Source organism: Microcaecilia unicolor, chromosome 7 (assembly GCF_901765095.1).
Source record: "Microcaecilia unicolor chromosome 7, aMicUni1.1, whole genome shotgun sequence".
NCBI classification, from domain to species: domain Eukaryota; kingdom Metazoa; phylum Chordata; class Amphibia; order Gymnophiona; family Siphonopidae; genus Microcaecilia; species Microcaecilia unicolor.
The window spans coordinates 69,099,051-69,119,955 of NC_044037.1; the positions used below are offsets into that span (position 1 = coordinate 69,099,051).

At 40.8% G+C, this 20,905-nt stretch overlaps 1 protein-coding gene across 1 annotated transcript in view; it reads right to left on the reverse strand.

Moving 5' to 3' along the window:
• The window catches only part of LOC115474893 (gamma-aminobutyric acid receptor subunit gamma-4), a 339,336-nt gene that overhangs the window by 63,969 nt on the left and 254,462 nt on the right, over positions 1 to 20,905 (reverse strand). Inside the window, exons 4-5 of the mRNA XM_030210585.1 lie at positions 20,332 to 20,552; positions 15,088 to 15,170 (exon numbers count right to left, since the gene is read on the reverse strand). Of these exons, the coding sequence (XP_030066445.1) occupies positions 15,088 to 15,170; positions 20,332 to 20,552 (304 nt within the window). The remainder of the gene's footprint in view (positions 1 to 15,087; positions 15,171 to 20,331; positions 20,553 to 20,905) is intronic.

Here is a 20,905-nt window from a genome sequence, read left to right on the forward strand (position 1 = left end):
GTAAGAACTACCCACCCAATTTTAAAAACCATTTAACCAGCTAGGAACAACTCCCGGCCAGTTAAATGGTACTTAACCAGCTATCCAGCAATATTCAGACGGTTAGCACTTAGCAGATAGCCAGTTATATTGTGCAATAAAACTGACTATCCGCCGATATTCAGTGCATCGCCAGCTAAGTTTGGCAGCCATATTAGGCCACCAAAATAGCTGGAATATCTTTGGCCAATTTTAACTTAACTGGCTAACGCTGAATATCAGCTTGGCCAGTTAAATTTAAACTGGCAAAAAAAATACCCAGATATTTAATGACAGTCATTGGCAACGGCCCAGCATTGACTATCCAGGCTCAGTGCCAACTGTGGGAGGCAGCCCGGCTACCTCCCACAGTTTGAATATCGGTCCCTCCATCTCTAACCAAACTAGGAAGGGAGGAGCCAGAACTTGTAAAACCAAAACTTCAGAATCAGTGACCATCATACCTGGGATTTTTGATCTGACCCAGTATGGCCATACTTCTGTACTTAGATAGTGGGTAAAACTGAAAAGTGTTCTTGTAAGGTGAACAGCCCTTTTTATAAAGTAAATAATGGTAAGAGGAAATAGAGAATGCTATTTTTTTTTTCATTTCATCATTTGTTCATTACAGACTGTTTTACAGAAAACTGTTATAACTACATCACCTTTGCTTATTCTAGGCTTACATTTTCATGGCAAAAATGAGGAAGTGTGCTTTGATTTGTTATCATCTAGGCAACAATAGGTCATGACAATACAAAATCTTTCTTGTGACAACTTAAGGCTGGTGTTTTGCTTAATTGGACTGTACAACTAATTGGTTGACTGCTTTACAAATTACTAGTGTTAAAATACAAACTGGTTCTTAAGATGGACTTAGGCCACAGTTGGGAACAGGATACTGAGCTTGATGGACCTTTGGTCTGACCCAGTATGTTGTTATGTTATGTTATGTTCTTATCTGAAATGTTAAGGAAAAAAGTAATGCTCATCAAATACAATTGATCATCACAGAAAGTGGAAGAGAGGCAGAAATATCTGGCAAATGTAGAGAAGCTGGAAAAGCAAAAATGGAAATGGAAGACTTTTGAGATACATTAGTGATAGGAGAAAGTGCTTAAGTGGCACTGTGAGACTTAGGGAGTAGGGGAAGAATGAGTACAGGCTGATAAAGGAAAAGCAACACTGCTTAACAAATATATCTGTTCAGATTTCAGAGAGGAAGGGCTAAGATAAGAAATACAAAAACAGACATAAATAGAAATAGACCTAAAATAATTTTCAGAAGACTGACTGTATTTATGAGGAACTAGATAAACTTAAAGTAGTCCACACAAAAGGGCTGGGTATCACACATCCAAATGTACTAAGAAAACTTTGGGAAGTTTGAACACTACTTTGGAGCTGAGAGATGTGCAGGAGGACTGAAGATGGGCAGATTGCTTCTTTTTCAGAAAAATGGAAATCAGGAGGAGGCTGGTAACTTTGGATAGGTTAGTCTAACCTCGGTGGTGAGTAAATTAATGGAATCATTGCAAAAGCAGACTAATGTAGTAGCTAGATTTGAGGCAGAACATTTTAATCCAAGGTAGGTATTGCCAAGCAAATTTGATTAGTTTCTGTGACTGAGTGATCAGAGAGTTGGATCCAGAGCATGAGATGTGATCTACCTGTATTTCAGTAACGCTTCTAACATGATTCCATATAGGTGATTGGGCTGTGTCGGCAATGCTGCAAAGAAGCTGCTAGCACAGCTTAGTAAACAAACCCCTAGGTATTTAGTGCTTTTTGGAGGGCTCACACGTTCCACCACAAGTGTACTGGTTAGAGTGGGATATGGGCCTGGATCACTTTCTCTACCATCCACTACACTACCCACTAGGCTACTCCTGGTACCTGCTTACTGCTCTTAAAAGAATGGCCATCAAATGTGAAACTGTCATAGAGCCTGGTATGTACTGTCACTGTCAAATCTTATGGGACTGGGTGGGGACAGTGACCACTAGTGATGTAATGGGGGTCCTTAATCCCTCCAGTGGTCATTTGGGGCACCTTTTGGTCACTTAGGGCCTCTTTTACTAAACCACGCTAGCGATTACTGGTGTGGAAAATGTGCCATAGCCCATTCAGTTTGAATGGGCTGTGTCACTTTGCCATGTGAGAATTGCTAGTGTGGTTTAGTAAAAGAAACCCTTAGTCGTGATTGAAACAGGTCTAGCCAAAGATATCTTAATTTTGGCCCTAGACATTTTCATTTCATTCCATTATTGCAAAAAATGTTTCTCTTTTGTGGCCATCCATGTCCTGCCCAAAACATGTTCCCATCATGTCCCCTTGATTTTTGAATGAACTGTGAAGCAAAGCACCTAAACTCGGGATGCCAAAAATCGAAATTTTGGACATATTTGAGAGAAAAAACATCCCTCTCCCACCTTACGTTTTTTGGATGGTTTTTTGTTTGTTTGTTTTGAAAAAGAGCTCCACGATATAGTGGGAAAAATTCTTCTGTGGATAATAAAAATTGTGCACAGGATAAAAATGGTATAGCTTTTAGATTTTAGGGATTTTGTTTCAGATTTTTTTTTCATTTCACATATTCATGTTAATAACAATGTATTAGGGGCCCATTTACAAACAGCAGTAAAAGATGGCCTTAAAGCATACGGCAGGTCATTCCCATATGCTAAGGCCATTTTTACCACTGGCAGATTTTTATATTTTCCTATTAATGACCACATGCTAATTTTTCCATTAGCATGTGGCCATTAGCATATGAGCCCCTATCATTACCTATTTTTGTAGGCAGTAGAGACTCACACACTAAACCTGTGCTAATTGATTAGTGTACCACAATTCCCATGTACTAACCAATAAGTGCAGAACATGCCCACTCTCTGTCCTCCAGACCCACCCCTAGACCCAGCCCAGTGCAACACAATTAATCTTTCAACACGTTGGTAGCATTCACCAATCTCAGTTGCTGTGGGATGCCTAAGCATGCCCCATGGTAAGGAGTTTTTGCTGTGGTAAGCATAAGTTAGTGCTTGCCACAGCTTTGTAAAGTGGTCCTTTATTCTCTTAGAACTTTTTAACATATGCAAATTGACGTCCTGCCAAAACGTGGAGCCTTTGGTAAAATATATATAAGGACACCGCTGTGATAGCACAGATTTTACAAACTTAAACAGGGAAAAAATATTGTTACTCTGCAACTTCTATGTACAAGCAATGGCAATTCTGCAATTTATTTATTTATTGGGATTTAATAACTGCCTTTATGAAGAGATTCACCCAAGGTGGTGTACAGCAGGTACAGTTTAACATAAAACTTACAAATTACAATTTATAGAGCTCAGCAGTTTGTAGACAGACATAGGACCAAATTCATTATATGGCACCGAAAAGTCATCACAAAAAAAAATGACTGCTAAGTGCTATTCTATATACAGCAAACTGAGTTGGGTGCCATTTAAGAATAGCACCTAGCACTGGAATCCACACCTAAATTTTAGACATAAGGATTTACATCAACTGAAACCTGGTGTAAATCCCCACACCTAAATTAGGCGCAGATCTGCCGTATTCTGTAACACGGCATGCAAATTCTTGAAATGGCCATGACTTGCCCATGCCCTTCCCTTGGCCATGCCCCCTTTCAGATCTGTGCACAAGAATTTGTATGCACATCCATCTTTAGAGAATAGTGCCTACCAAGATGTGCACGTAAATTCAATTTATTGCCAATTAGCACTGATAATTGATTATTATGCCCAATTGTTGGTGCTAATTTAGTTGTTACTCAATTAAATTGTGCACACAAATTGGTCACATGTGCCATATTGAATCTAGGAATACAGGATGGGTCGTACAATCTTCATCTGCCATCGTTTTCCATATTTCTATGTTTTATATTGTGAAGAAGGAAAATTGTACTGTGATATCATTGATACTAAGATTTGTAATAGACTGGACACCCCGGAAGCAATGGAAAACATAAAAATGGATCTGCAAAAGTTAGACGCATGGTCTAACATTTGGCAATTAAAATGTAATGTGAAGAAGTGCAAATGATGCCTTTGAGGAGTAGAAACTGAAGGGAGCCATATATCATAGAAGGAAAGAGACTGATATGCACAGACGGGGAGAGAGACCTTGGGGTGATGGTGTACAAGGACCTTAAAGCAAAAAAAACAGTATGACAAAGTGGTGACTGTAGCCAGAAAGATACTAGGCTGCATCAAGAGAAAAGTAAACAGCAGAAGAAAGGAGGTGTTGATGCCCTTCTACAAGACGCAGGTGAGGCCCCACCTGGAGTATTGTGTTTAGTTTTGGAGGCTGCATCTTACTAAGGATGTAAAACGTCTAGAAGCAATCCAGAGGATGGTGATAAAAATGATATGGGGTTTGCACCAAAAGATGTATGAGAAGAGACTGGAAGACTTGAATATGTATAGCCTAGAGGAAAGAAGGGACATGGGAGATATGATACAGACATTTAAATACTTAGCCAGGTATTAATATAGGAACAAATCTCTTCCAGAGAAGGAGAAATGGTAAAGCTAGAAAACCTGAACTAAGTTTGGAGGGTGGTACACTTAGGAGCAATGTCAGGAAATTTTTTTTTACGGAAAGGGTGATCAATGCCTGGAATGCACTTCTGAAGGAGGTTGTTGAGACAAAAACAGTGACGGAATTCAAAAAGGCATGGGATGAACACAGATAAACTCTCAGTAGGTGGAAAATAAGGCCAGAGTAAGGCAGACTTCTATGGTCTATGTCCCAGAAACACCAAATAAACACCTGTGATAAAGTATATATCATCGCATCCATTGTTAATTAAATCATGAATTGATAATGAGTGTGACTGTTGGGCAAGTCTTTATCTGCCATCACTTACTATGTTACTGTTGGGCTCATTTTCGAAAGAGAAGGGTGCCCATCTTTTGACACAAATCAGGAGATGGGCGTCCTTCTCCCAGGGTCGCCCAAATCGGCATATCGAAAGCCAATTTTGGGGGCCCTCAACTGCTTTCCGTCGCGGGGGTGGCGAAAGTTCCTGTGGGCGTGTTGGAATCATAGCAAAGGCAGGACTGGGGCTTGCTTAACACATGGATAATGGAAAAAAGAAGGGCGCCCCTGACGAACACTTGGCCGACTTTACTTGCACCTTTTTTTTACAACCAAGCCACAAAAATGTGCCTTAAATGACCAGATGACCACCAGAGGGAATCAGGGATGACCTCCCCCTACTCCCCCAGTGGTCACTAACCCCCTCCCACCCTAAAGAAAAACTTTAAAAATATTTTTTCCAGCCTTTATGCCAGCCTCAAATATCATACCCAGCTCCATGACAGCAGTATGCAGGTGCCTGGAGCAGTTTTAGTGGGTACTGTAGTGCACTTCAGACAGGTGGACCCAGGCCCATCCCCCCACCTGTTAAACTTGTGATGGTAAATGTGAGCCCTCCAAAACCTACCACAAACCCACTGTACCCACATTTAGGTGCCCCCCTTCATCCCTAAGGGCTATGGTAGTGGTGTACTGTTGTGGGGAGTGGGTTTTGGGGGGCTCAGCACACAAGGTAAGGGAGGTTTGTACCTGGGAGCTTTTTCTGAAGTCCACTGCAGTGCCCCCTAGGGTGCCCAGTTGGTGTCCTGACATGTGAGGGGGACCAGTGCACTACGAATGCTGGCTCCTCCCATGACCAAAGGGCTTGGATTTGGGGACGACCATCTCTAGGGACGACTATCTCTAAGGTCGACCTAAATGTGGAGTTTTGGGCGTTCCCGACCATATTATCGAAACGAAAGATGGCCGCCCATCTTGTTTCGATAATACGGGTTTCCTCACCCCTTCACGGGGACATCCTGCGAGGACGCCCTCAGGAAAATTCGGGCGCCCCGTTCGATTATGCCCCTCCACGTAATCCACAAAATCATCTTTAAGAAAAAAAATATATAAAATGCAATGACATTTTACCCTATTTAATTATATCAAAAGGGAAAGGGAAAAAAATGATTTAATAGATCTGCTATACCTGTATGTCAAGAGTCTGGTTCTATTTTGTGAAATTAAATGTCAAAGGGAAATTGATACTGATATGATTGGCCCACGGGGGAGGGAATTTGTCTGATTAGATAACTATATTATGTTTCAAATTAACTCGTGCACGTGGCTTGCATGAATTAAATGCAAACCGACAGAGGTGGGTGGTAAGCATAATGCTGTCTGCTTCATGACTTCAAATCATTTATCACATCTGAAACTCAGCAAAATGATGTGAATTTCTGAAAGAGTTTTGTGTGAGCAGGAAGACCTCTGTAGATTCTTCAAATAAACAGGTATAGCTGGAAGATATGTTGTGCAGTATACAAACTCCAGGCTATAAATATAATATAATCAAAAACAATCATGAAGATCCACAGAGCCCTATAATTGTGCATGTTGTTTATCTTCTGTATTTTGTAATTCTTTATTTTTATGGCATTAAAAACTAAAATGGAAACTCATAGGGGCCAATATTCAAAGAGATTTAAGTGGGCAGGAGCCTCTGCTGCCCGCTTAAATTACTTCCTGCCACCTAAGTGGGAATATTCAGCGGCACTTAACCAGAGAGTGCTGCTGAATATCCCCAAAGACCAGTCAACTAAAAGGTGGGCAGGTCAGCACTAGGAGTGGCACTGGGGAGGAGCCCAGGATTATGTGGGTGCTGGCAATATTCAGTGCCAGCACTTGCATAGATAAGCAGCATAATTTAGAACAGTTCATAATCCGAGCCCCCTTCTGCCAACTGACAATGCCCCCTCCTTCCCTTCCCTCCCCCTCACCCTCCCCATGTCCACAGGAGAAAAGCTCCCCCAGATCCCTTAACTCCTCTAACATCCAGGTAGGCCCCCCCAGGCCTACCTCTACCCTGGTGGTGCAGCAGGGGTCATTGGGGGCAGGAGTGCAGTTCCCTCACTCCTGCCCCTTGTGGCACTGTTCTAAAATGACTGCTGTGACCTCTCATGGCAGCTTGTGGCTGGGTCCAATTGATGGATAGCTGCCTAAGTGCCATTTTAGCGGCCATATCCTTCTGAATATTGGCCTCTTGATCTTTAGAATTCTATGCATTGTAATACTTTTCATTAATGTATGATAAGCACTGGGTGACCAGGCTGTCCAAAATTATTCCCCAATATACAGTGCTGGCGCCCGGATATGGACCGGCACTGGATGCTGGGGATAATTTAGTTGGAACGATCAGCGTTTAAAAAAACTTTAAGCACCACTGGCTGAATATTGAAGGGGATACAATTTTCCACAAAGTATGCTAAATCCTTGTATACAAAAAAATTCTTGCAAAAACAACCGTTGGAATTCTTACTAAACTGCGGATAAAAGTGGCCCTAGTGTGCCCTTATGCGAGTCTTTCCTGCTCGCGAAGGACTTTTTTACTGCAGCAATAAAAATGCATTTTTTCTATTCTTTGTTTTAATGGCATACATTAGCGTATGGACATTAAAAAAAAATTACCACGAGCACTTACCGCCACTCATTTTCTAGTTGGTAAGGATTCATGTAGTAACTGTATGCTAACCATTTAGTGCGTGGTAATGTAGATACACTTACTGGTTAGTGCAAGAATGCCTACTTTCTGCTTCGACACATCTCATAAAAAAAAAAATAAAAAAAATGTTTTAGCACATGGTTAGCATACACAGATTTCACAGTTACCACAGGACACCTGAGCAATCCCGTGGTACTCGATTTTTCACTGCTAGGTGTGCATTAGCTTCTAACACAGCTTAATAAAAGGGCCCCTTAATGTGAGCTCTCAAAGAAATGTAATGAGTACATTAAAAAAAAAAAGCACGTTAGGAGTGAAACAAAAGTTTTAGCATGCTCATGTCACAAATAGTTTTTTCAAAATATTCTACTGCACTGAAAACCCATAATGCTGACAATGAATAGTCTGGGCATTTTACTTATTGGCTGCATGCTAAATACTGTAAACATGCTAAACTGACCGGGGCTGATATTCAGATTGTGGGAGGCAGCTCGGCTAACTCCCGTAGTCAGCGGTGAGACCGGATATCCAATGCCAGGCCATTTCTGGTGACTGGCATTGAATATCCGGTTTATTTTTGGCCGGTTTAAACTTAACAAGCCAAGCCAATATCCAGTGCTTGCCGGTTAGGATTAAACTATAATTACTAAAATTCTTCACTCACCAATAACTTGTGTACTGTACTCCTGTATTCATATGCCGCCCAATTTTCAAAATGCAGAAGAAACCCAGATATTCAATGCTAGGCCGTTTCCGGTGACCGGCATTACATATCTGGTTTAATTTTAACCAGTCCGACTTTACCCAGCCAAGATTGGCCAAAGTTATTCCACCTATTGTAGCTGCCTAATATGGCCGCCAAACTTGGGCAAATTGACTTTTGCAATCAGCGAATAGCTGGTTATATCATAAGATATAATCGGCTACCTTTAAGCCACTAACTGGCGATATTCAGTGTCGGATAGCTGGCTATCTGGCACTGAATATTGCTGGATAGCTGCCTAAGTGCCATTTTAGCGGCCATATCCTTCTGAATATTGACCTCTTGAAATTTAAAATTCTATGCATTGTAATACTTTTCATTAATGTATGATAGCTACATTGAATGGATATTTTTGTTCGGATAATGTGTGATATAAAATTAGCACACTCTAAAACGCTAGAGCCACCCATGTTTCTATGGGCGAGGTAATGTTTTTAGCATGTGCTAAAATTAGTGCTTGCAAAATGCTAGAGTCACCCTATTAGATGCTTCTCCCCCTGCATACTCCTTGTATACTCTTCTAAGTTTTCCTATTCTGAATTTATTTAATGTTTGTAAGCCACATTGTGCCTGCATGAGTGGGAAAATGTGGAATATAAGTGAACAATACATAAATAAATAAATATGTTTCTATGGACAAATTAGCATTTAGCATGTGCTAATCATTAGCACATGATAAAAATGCTAGCACACCCTTAGCATGGCTTAGTAAACAGGGTCCTTAATATGTGATGTCCCATATTAAATAACTAAAATACAACAAAAAGCACCAAGAGCCCTCAGAAATGGGACACAGCTCTTTATTGGTAAAGTCAATTTTCCAATGTATTGCTATTTGGCCTATTAAATAACGGGCACAATTAAATTAAATTATAGGAAGGGAAAGGCAGTACGACAGAGTAGGATCATTTTTTTTGTCAGAACTTGATTTAACCTTCCATTTGTAATTATTCGACTTCAAAAATACGCAAAAACATCCACAAATGTAAATGTTTATAGAGAGAAAAATAACACATTGCAGAGAAGGCGGCCTTACTGTGAAGGGTCATTTTTGCAGGTCAGACCATTGTATAATCATGATACGAAGTTGAACTTAAATGGTCCTATGAAAGGAAAATATTTGACCACAAAATGATCAAATACTTTGAAAGAAACATGGAGACTTACTAGAAACAATGATTCCATCACTCGTAATTTGCTACACATAGAGATGGTAGGCTTTTCCTACCATCTCTATGCTGATGACTCCCAAATCTACCTTTCTACCCCTGATATCTCACCTTGCATCCAAACCAAAGCTTCAGCGTGCTTGTCTGACATTGCTGTCTGGATGTCTCAACGCCACCTGAAATTAAATATGACCAAAACAGAGCTTCTTATTTTCCCCCCCAAACCCACCTCCCCGCTCCCCCCCGTTTTCTATTTCTGTAGATGGCTCTCTCATTCTCCTTGTCTCCTCAGCTCGAAACCTTGGGGTCATCTTTGACTCTTCTCTCTCCTTCTCTGCTCATATCCAGCAGATTGCCAAGACCTGTCGTTTCTTTCTTTACAACATCCGTAAAATCCGCCCCTTTCTTCACGAGCACTCTACCAAAACCCTCATCCACACCCTTGTCACCTCTCGTTTAGACTACTGCAATCTGCTTCTTGCTGGCCTCCCACTTAGTCACCTCTCCCCTCTCCAGTCAGTTCAAAACTCTACTGCCCATCTCGTCTTCCGCCAGGGTCGCTTTACTCATACTACCCCTCTCCTCAAGACCCTTCACTGGCTCCCTATCCGTTTTTGCATCCTGTTCAAACTTCTTCTACTAACCTATAAATGTACTCACTCTGCTACTCCCCAGTATCTCTCCACACTCGTCCTTCCCTACACCCCTTCCCGTGCACTCCGCTCCATGGATAAATCCTTCTTATCTGTTCCCTTCTCCACTACTGCCAACTCCAGACTTCACGCCTTCTGTCTCGCTGCACCCTACGCCTGGAATAAACTTCCTGAGCCCCTACGTCTTGCCCCATCCTTGGCCACCTTTAAATCTAGACTGAAAGCCCACCTCTTTAACATTGCTTTTGACTCGTAACCACTTGTAACCACTCGCCTCCACCTACCCTCCTCTCTTCCTTCCCGTTCACATTAATTGGTTTGATTTGCTTACTTTATTTATTTTTTGTCTATTAGATTGTAAGCTTTTTGAGCAGGGACTGTCTTTCTTCTATGTTTGTGCAGCGCTGTGTACGCCTTGTAGCGCTATAGAAATGCTAAATAGTAGTAGTAGTAGTAGTAATAATGATTTTTTTCTACATGCACACAAATGAGAAAAAGTGACCAGTTCAAAGCTAACCTTGGCACTTCAGTTTTTAATTCTTGGTAAATAGTGTACCTTAGAAAGTTAAGATATATTTTTTATTAGAGAGACTCAGTTTATTCATCATTTATTTCAGATGTCAATCACTTGCTATTAATTTATTTTGAGACCCTTGGCAGACTATCACAAATATTGTGTGGTAATGAGCCCTGCAATATTGTGGCACATTAGTCAAGCAGTTTTATTCTATGATTGTACTTAACAAGTTAAGATTTATTTAAAGTTTGTGGAGTTTTTAAATAGTTATTCCCCCAATATTCAGCGCTATTAATCCAGCTAAAATGGCTGCTGACTGGTTAAATAGCGCTTAACCAGCCATCTGCCAATACTCAGCGGGGAATAATGGGCTACCCCCACTGAATTTCCCCGGTTAGTGGCTAGCAGATAGCTGGTTCTATTGCACAATACAACTGGCTACCTGCCGATTTTTAAAGTGAGTTTAGCGTCCATTTGTGGCAGCGTGAAACTGTAGAATATCTTTGGCCGGTTTCAAAATAACCGGCTAAGTCTGAATATTTACTTAGCTGATTATTTTGAAACCAGCCAAAAATAAACCAGATATTCCATGCCAATCACCAGAAATGGCTCAGAGCGGAGAAATGGCTTAGTGGTTAGAGTGGTAGACTTTGGTCCTGGGGAACTGGGTTCAATTCCCACTGCAGGCACAGGCAGCTCTTTGTGACTCTGGGCAAGTCACTTAACCCTCCATTGCCTCAGGTACAAATAAGTACCTGTATATAATATGTAAGCTGCATTGAACCTACTATGAGTGGAAAAGCATGGGGTACAAATGTAATAAAAATAAAATAAACATCCAGGTTCAGCGCTGACCACAGGAGTTAGCCAGTCTTACTCTTGCGGTCTGAAAATTGACCTCTTGTTTTAAAGGATTTTTTTAAAAGATCTGTTTATACCTAGATATAGATAGATAGATATAGACTTAGTTATGTTTTGCAGGATTTATTCTTTGATGCAGGCAGTTTGCCAAAATGTTGGATTTCCTTTGACCACTTGCTAAATTAACATTTTCTGTAGTTGTCATATTGCCTGTGTTGCGCTGCATGTGTGGTCACTCTTATCATTAAATCCTGATAAAATGTTGTCTCTTTTTGTTTCCAATTGGTGTGGTGTGACCATTATTCATATTTTCTGGCTGGGTCAATGTTCTCAGCTTTAAAAGGGATTTAATCAGAGAGATGCTTCCAAAGGAATCCTTCTTTGATAAAGCTGAAGAAAGAGATGAGTTTGTTGAACAGTGAGAGGATGTGGTAAAACGTAGCAAAACATTTGTATGATCTGAATTACATGCTGCCACATTTCTCAAATAGGGCCTGATATTCATACTGCGGTTGATGCTGAGCCCAGATAATCAATGCTGAGTAGTTTCTGGTGATTGGCATTGAATATCTGGTTTATTTTTGGCCAGTTCAACCTAAATTGGCCAAGCTGATATTCAGCACTGGCCAGTTAAGTTTGAACTTGCCAAAAATAGGTTTGGTATTCATGCAGCCAAATATGTCCGCCAAACGTGCTGGAAATTAGTTATATCATACGATATAACCGGCTATCCACTAACTGCAAATTTTCAGTAGGTCATGGTCGGCCATGTCCTGCTGAAAATTCAGATAGCCATTCATGGTGCATTTAACTAGCCAGGCGCCAATCCTGGCCAGTTAAATGATTTTGAATATCGGGAGGATACTGTAAGATCCAGAGAATCTGTAGGAGCTTCAGAATTCTTAAGGAACCAAAATTATTTACATAAGATAGTGAATTCATTATGTTTATGTTTATTAATTTTAATATACCACTTAAACAAAAATAGTACAAATCGGTTTACATCATACTAAAAACAATACAATATCAAAATTAAGGAAAACCAATTAGTAATAGAAAAGCCTGTCTCAGACACACCAAGACATAGTAACGTATAGTAACATAGTAGATGACGGCAGATAAAGACTTGTACAGTCCATCCAGTCTGCCCAACAAGATAAACTCATAGCATAAGGTATGATGTGATACTACATATGCATACTTGATCTTGATTTGTCCTTGCCATTTTCAGGCAGAGAACATAGAAGTCTTCCTGGCACTGTCCTTGGTGGTAATGGTGCATGTCACAGAATTTGGACATCCATGCGGCAAAGCAGAAGAATAGAATGAGTTTGTCTTCACCAAAGAGCAGCTTCTCCCAAGATGGAAGCCTACAGAGCTAAGTCTTGGAGGCTGGCTCTGCCAACCAATTCTGAAGCCATAATAGATGCCTGGCTGAGACCATGACCACCATGCCTATAGCTGAGGTCTGCGCGTACAGAAATGCTGAATACTCCCGCTGTCACCCAAACATTCATCCCACACATACTAAATACACTATCCACCCCCCCCCCCCTTTTACAAAGTCATGCTAGCAGCTGCCAGTGTGGCTTTGTAAAAGGGAGGGGGGTAAATTTAATACATTATTAATAAAAATTATTTAAAAAAATAATTTGCAGAAATTTCACAAGTGTATACCTCATGATTCTTCACTAAGAGCTGAAATTCCATTTGAATAACTGTTCAATATACTTGATGTTGTTAATCAATACTTCTAACAAAAGGGCTGAGGTAGTAAGCCATGAACTTGGTACAGAAATGAATGATTTAAAATGAAAGGATCCATGTTTTCATATGCTATTAATTAATTGTAATAAAAATCTGGAAAGCTAAACATGAGACATTTAAAATAAATGATATTGATTACAGAGAAGGATCAGTCTATCCTTGGAGTAGATGTGACGGTGGCAAAAACATGAATAATCAAAAGAAAATAGTTAATTTAGGGCCCTTTTTACTAAGCGGCAGAAAGCCCAAAGTGGGATTACTGCACGCTAAACAGGAAGTACTGCCGGGCTACCGAAGCAGCCCGGCGGTACTTCCCACCCCTAGTGCACTATCATATTCGGTACTACAAAAATATATTTATTTTTGTAGCGTCGGAGTGTACCCGGCGGTAATCGGTCAGTGCCATGTGCTGCCAGATTACCGCCGGGTTAGCATGGGAGCCATTACCGCCACCTCAATGGGTGGTGGTAAGGGCTCCCCCCAGAAATGGCTGCATGGCAAGTGTTTTACTTGCCTTGCGGCCATTTCCAGTAGGAAAGAGAGACTTCCCTTTTACCCACTACAATAAAAGGGGGCCTCAGCGCGTGTGAAAAACATGTGCCGATGCTAGAAAAGGCCCCCTTTTGCTGCAGTTTGGTAAAAGGGGCCTTTAGAAAGAGGTTTTGTAATACTGAGTCCACAGATACTTCACATAATTGGAGGGTAAAAGAAATAGACAAAAGATACATTGGGGCCCTTTTACTAAAACTTAGCCTGCACTAATAGACATCAGTGCACCCAAAATGCTTCAGATCTTTTTTTATACCTATGAGCCACATGACTCTTGGCACACACTAATGTCCATTAGCACATACTAAACTTTAGTAAAAGGGTGACACAGTGAATCAGAGGACACTTATAATCCCTTAGCCCCTCTTTTCACATCTCCATTACCACAGGAATGGGCAAATCAAGGTTTTTTTTCTTTTAACAGCACGTAGAGGGGGAGAGGGAGAAGTCTAAGCAGAAAGACACATTTCCCTTACAGACTGGGGTCAATTTGTCATCACATTCTCTGACATTGACTCAGATTAATGCTGAAGAAAAAGACTTTGGTAATTTCTTAACTTTTTCCCCCACCCTAAATCCAATCCTGTTGTCACTCACAGTATCCCCTTTGCATGTACACTTGTATGCACACACAAAAGAAATCTGCCACTGGTCAACCCAAAGTATGCCCTGGGAACACAAGTATGCAAATCACATAAAAGTAGGTGTATCCACAATTTTCCTTACATTTTCAGTCATTTAATTTCATAAAAGTCTTCTTTGCAGTGGAAAATAGGCTTTACAAATGGAAAATGCTTTCAAGATTGTCTCCTTAATTTGCAATAAGCTCAACTTTTGTGTAAACATTCTTTTGGTATCCCAACTATATATGTTTTGTAATTGCTATGATAAATTTCTGCTGACTTTCCGTGAAGAGAAGTGGTGTTGCTCTGCTAATAAATTGTGTTTTTATTATTATAAGAAAATATGTTCTAGTCCCCTCCCTACCTCTGGCAGAATCTTTAGCTGTGTTGGCACATTTCACATACTCATTGTAAATCACATAGCTGAGAGGAAGTGTTATTCATGTAGACATGCCCTGTGGAGAGAGCACTTGGAAATTATTGGTCATCCTAAATTGCTAGCATTACTCCTTAGCCTATCCTTTGTGATAAATAGTGAATGTCAGAACTCTTTCTCTGGTTTGTGGAGTTATTTTCACAGTTCACTTTTGTTCATAGATTTAAGAAACATATACTCACAGCTGGAAAACACAAGGGGGCAGGAGTGAGTGTCCATTGGAAAATTCTGTAACTGGAGTTGACATTCAGCCTCTATTGTCAGTCTAGAGGACAGACAAATGTATAATAATTAGAGCTTATGCAAATATGTCAGGCTAGTCTGTTTCACCTCTGTTAAATTACAGTTCAGCATTTAGTGCTCTGTAGAACTGACACCTGTTTGAATATGTAAATTAGAGCTTGACACCTAAACTATTGCACTAAGAAACGAATGCAGTACCTCACCATAATCACAACACACCATGCAAAGTAAAGGTCTAAAATAGACCTGCTATTGCCTCAGCCTCAAAGTCTTGTAATATATTTCTAACAACTGCACATGTTAAAAAGTTGTACAACTATACCATTATAGAACAGTCATGAAACCTTCCAGGTATGACACAATCAGGCTCATTTTCGAAAGAGGACGCCCATCTTTTGACACAAATTGTAAGATTGGCGTCCTTCTCACAGGGTCGCCCAAATCGGTATAATCAATAGCCGATTTTGGGAGTCCCCAACTGCTTTCCATCATAGGGATGACCAAAGTTCACGGGGGCATGTCGGAGGCGTAGCGAAGGTGGGACTTGGGCGTGCCTAACACATGGATGTCCTCAACCCATAATGGAAAAAAAAAAAGGTGTCCCTGATGAGCACTTGGACAACTTTACCTGGTCCTGTTTTTCTTACGACCAAAACACAAAAAGGTGTCCGAACTGACCAGTTGACCACTGGAGAGAATCGGATATAACCTCCCCTTACTCCCCCAGTGGTCACTAACTCCCTCCCACGCTCAAAAACAATCTTTCAAAATATTTTTTTCCAGCCTCTATGCCAGCCTCAAATGTCATACTCAGGTCCATCACAGCAGTATGCAGGTCCCTGGAGCAGTTTTAGTGGGTGCAGTGCACTTCAGGCAGGCGGACCCAGGCCTATCCCCACCCTACCTGTTACACTTATGGTATTAAATGTGAGCCTTCTAAAACCCACCACAAACCCACTGTACCCACATCTAGGTGCCCCCCTTCACCCGAAAGGGCTATGGTAGTGATGTACAGTTGTGGGTAGTGGGTTTTGGGGGGATTTGGGGGGCTCAACACATAAGGTAAGGGAGCTTTGTACCTGGGAGCAATTTTGAAGTCCACTGCAGTGCCCCCTAGGGTGCCCGGTTGGTGTCCTGGCATATCAGGGGGACCAGTGCACTACAAATGCTGGCTCCTCCCATGACCAAAGGGCTTGCATTTGGTCATTTCTGAGATGGGCGTCCTTTGTTTCCATTATCGCCGAAAATCAGAAATGACCAAGTCTAGGGATGACCATCTCTAAAGATGACCTAAATTTATTTATTTTAATTTATGTATTTGTAACAATTGTATCCCACATTTTCTCACCTATTTGCAGGCTCAGTGTGGCTTACATACTATGGTAGAGGCAATCGCCAATATCAGTATGAACAAATGTTTGTGCGTAACAGACAGATTTAGGATCATAAGGAAAAAGAGGTAATTTATGTTCAGGATTTGGGCGTCCCCGACCATATTATCGAAATGAAAGATGGACGTCCATCTTGTTTCCCCACCCCTCCATCGGGGCGTTTTGCGAGGACATCCTCAGCAAAACTTGGGCGTCCCTTTCAATTATGCCCCTCAATGAGATCTGTGCTTAGATCAATAAAGAGTGCAAAAGCCAATAATAAGGAATATTTTATTGGAATGGGGAGTATATCCTTAATCTGTAGAACATCTGGAGGAATAAAAAATGAAATGTACTGATAAATTGTGTGATGTTGCAGAGGCTAAAACTCTGGCCCTAGAAAGGAACATATAGAATAGCATAATAAAGATAGATTTCACCTAGACTAGAGGGTCTAAAATAATTCCTGTGATGGTGTTTCAGACCTTTATATCCCTCTCCTTAACAACCAAGGCCAATGAGATGAGATCAAAATCAGAGCAAAGGTAGACAGCATTGTTATAACTTGAAAAATGGCAGTAGATAAGAAATCCCTATAAAGATGAACATTGGATATTTAAATGGGGTCTAGGTTGGGGTTCCTACCCTTGATGTGCCTTCTCCACACATGGATGATGATGAAGCTGCCACTATTTTTTTATGGGCTGACAATCTGTTGTGAGTGTAGTAAAACATTCACCTGCTCCTTATAAACATATAACTCCATGTAGATGTTGGCCCAATGGTTTACAGGGTGAATTAAAAGGAATTGGTTCATACGCTATTTAGATTTTTACATCTTCCTCACTATTTTCTTCATCAACATCTCCTAACAGTCAGGCTCCTACAAGTGCAATCCTTCTCATTGTGTGTGGTAGTGCTTGCACACACAATCCTATGTATGAGACAAGCCCAAAAGACAGTATGCTTTCAGGGGGACATCAAGTTACCCATCAGCTCCAGGACTCCCTGTCTTGGTGGCTAATCCAATGAAATTTGGTCAGAGGCATTCCCTTTCAGATACCTTAAATTGAACTATCAATTGATATGCCTAGACTGGGTTGGGGAGCTCTAAAGTCTGTGCTGCTTCAATGGACATTTGATTTTGCTGTAGTTTGATTTGCTAGTAATGTCTATGTTGGAAGTCACAGAATATGTTTTTAAGTGTGGGAGTCTCCAAATTTTATAAGATTGTGAGTGTAATTGTGTTTTTGTGTTATGTTTATAATTTTTCTTTTTTTTTTAATTGCATAAATTTTATTGGTATATAAGAATTTTAAATAAATAAAATTAATAGTGCCTTTCTTTATCTCTCACATGATCCTCTGACAGTGTATCTCCTCTTTTTCTTCTGTGGAGACTGTGAAAATACTCTACTCCTTGTTCTCAAGATCAAGAATGTGGTATGCAAATGGCATTAAATATAATGCCTACCTTCACTACCATAGATAAGATCTCATCCCAGAGGTACAAAGTTCAAGTTAAAATTTTAAAATCACATTGATTGATATATAGCAAAGAGGAACACTTCCAACTGTGACTTCTGATGTTTTCCAATAAAGCACCATAGAATCTAGGGTATAGATTTCAGTTAAACACCTGGTTTAATTAGTTGGGAAAATTTTTGAGTCATGCTGGTTTAAGATTTCAAAATTAATTGCCTTCAGCAAACATGTGATATGTATAATATCAGTGTAAAATCAGCTGCAAATAAGTCTTAAATACAAAATGGGCAGAGCACTGTGTGATGACTGACCTGACTTTGTAATTGGACAGAAGATTGGGCATTGAGCTGTTTTTAGTAGTGCACCCTTAGATTTCCTGCTACTGTCACAATTGTTTTGGAAAATACGAAATGTATAGTGTGATTAGTGTTTTCCTCTAAGGCAAGGGTTCTCAACCCAGTCCTTGGGACATACCCAGCCAGTCAGGTTTCAAGGATATCCACGATGAATATACATGAGCATTTCACAAAGGTAGGGCATGCAAATTTATCTCATGCATATTTCTCCTGAAAATCTGACTGGAGGGTGTATCCCAAAAACTAGGTTGGGAGCCACTGCTCTAAGAGAAGTGAGGTTGGTATCAAGTAAAAAAAATAGGGATTTGCATTCATTTGAAACAACATGGAAAAAAAGGCCATGTTGTTTTTAGCCTGAACAGGGTAGAAACAAAATTTCAGGTTTAATCCTGTACTATCAATAGGGTACACAACTGAAGAACAGTGTGAACTATTGAGCAATAGGTCACATGTTTGTGGGGTTGAGGGGAGTGGGAGTCTGGGGAGGTACCAGTGACATGAGGGGGGGGGGGGGGTTGTTTGGGAGCCACCAGTGACTTTTATGGATTGAGGGTTGGGGGATCTAGGAGGCCATCGGTGATGTTTGTGGGGTTGGGGGTACAGATCCCACTTGAGCCACCACTGTAGTTCTTTGTGCCTTGAAGTTCAGGGGGAGAAGAGTGTCTGAGGGTGGAGGGGAGTGTAAAAGGAGTCAGAGTTCAGTCCTGTGTGTGTGTTTTTATCTCCCTTCCTATCAGTGTTGGCCAATCCTTGCTCACACACTGACAGAAAGAGAGATGTCTGCTTGTGATACAGCAAGTATCTGCATTTTACCACTATGATATGCACTTTTTTTACTGGGATCACACATTTTTTAATGCAGTGGTAATTTGCATGCCCTTAATTTACTATATCAGAAGAAAAAATATTTTATAGCTGTGAATTAGAATGCTGTTGAATAAGGAAGCCCTCACAGTTAAGCTGTGAGGGTGTTAACATTGGCTGAAGCCAAGGCAGCCAGAATAAGTAAAGAAAGGGGGGGGGGGGGTTGCAGGAGGGAGTAAGTTTAGAAGTAGTTAGTGGTGAGGTTAGCAACAGGAAGGGGAGGAAGGGGATTGGGTAGGAAAACAGGGATAGGATTGGCTGAAAGGGAAGTGTTAGGATAGGGTGAAGATTTGGAGCTTAGAAGTAGTTTTTAGTTAGGTAGGTGAGGGTTAGGGTGAGTAGAAGGGAGTTTAAAGACCCATCCCAGCCCGCCCTGGGTGTGAGGAGTGTGTGGTGGAGACAGAGGTTTTGAGAAGTTTAGGGAAAGTGGGGAGGATTTGGGGGTATATGGGTAGCAGCTTTTACATGAAAGGGGTGCCTGGATGAGGGGTTTAAGAGGCACCAGAAGCGGTTAAATGAATATTATGAAATATATGAAATGGAAATGAACTCGTGGGCGGAACCGCCATGAGTAAGAGGTGGCTTGACGGTACCGTAAGTCACATGGGGGGAGGGGGGTAAGGTGGGAAGAAAGTGAGCCAGTTCGTTACCGAAGGGCTTAACATTATTATTAATCACACTGTGAAGTGGGGAGAAAGTGAGCCAGTTCGTTACCGAAGGGCTTAACATTATTAACCGCATTTGTGAAGTTAACCTGGTGGAAAGAATGATATGTTACTAAGTTGATGTTAAGTAAATGAATTTTATTAATATTTAAAAATAAAGCTGCAGCCAAATTTTATTCCAAAAAGAAAAATGTTGTTTGAGTTATTTAAGTTTTAAGTATGTGTTAAGAGCTGCCTGAAGTGCGAATGACAATGTTAAGCTTAGTGCAGTGTTCAAACACCTGGCTTTCTGAATTAAGGCCTAAGTGTGGAAAGTCACTGCATTCCAAAGGCCTTGAAACTTTGCACCTGCTTTGGAATGAACCATATCCATTAGTCCCCTTTGCAGTGAAATCATGAGAGGGAAGTTACATCACTTAAGGTTTTTAATGATTTCCACAGTACCTGAGAGTGTAGAGCACCTTTCCATCATTCCAGATCCTGAGAAGCTGATTGGGTGTCGTTATCCAGTGTGAGTCAGCCCTCTTAGAATTCCTAAAAAAGGTGTCTGGGATCCAGATACGGCTCACCATATTACTGTTCAGAGTCAGAGCTTTAAGGGTGCTGTTAAAGCGAAGACGTCTGTCATACCAGGTCTGGGCAAAGAAAATGTCTATGGTGTATTCCTATCAAGAAAAAAAACAATACATACATGATCTCACCTAGACTTTGGATTACAGCTTTGATTAGTGTCCATTGCAATAATATTCTTATTTTAAAAACCTTATAAACAAAAAACAAGTAAGGGGATATTTTAGTCTCCTTTGTAACTTGAACAGCTCTAGAAGCTCAATTCCAAAGGGAAACTGCTATCAAAGTTCTGTTAAAAATGTCTTGCTCAGAGAGGGCTTTTGGCTACATAAGCCACCATGGAGTTTTCAGATTCAACCTCTCCAATGGGAAGTAGAAGAGATGAGTGAAAACTCAGTATCCAGGGCAGTTCTATAAGTGGGTACTTCCTTTTAGGTGCCCTGATGCC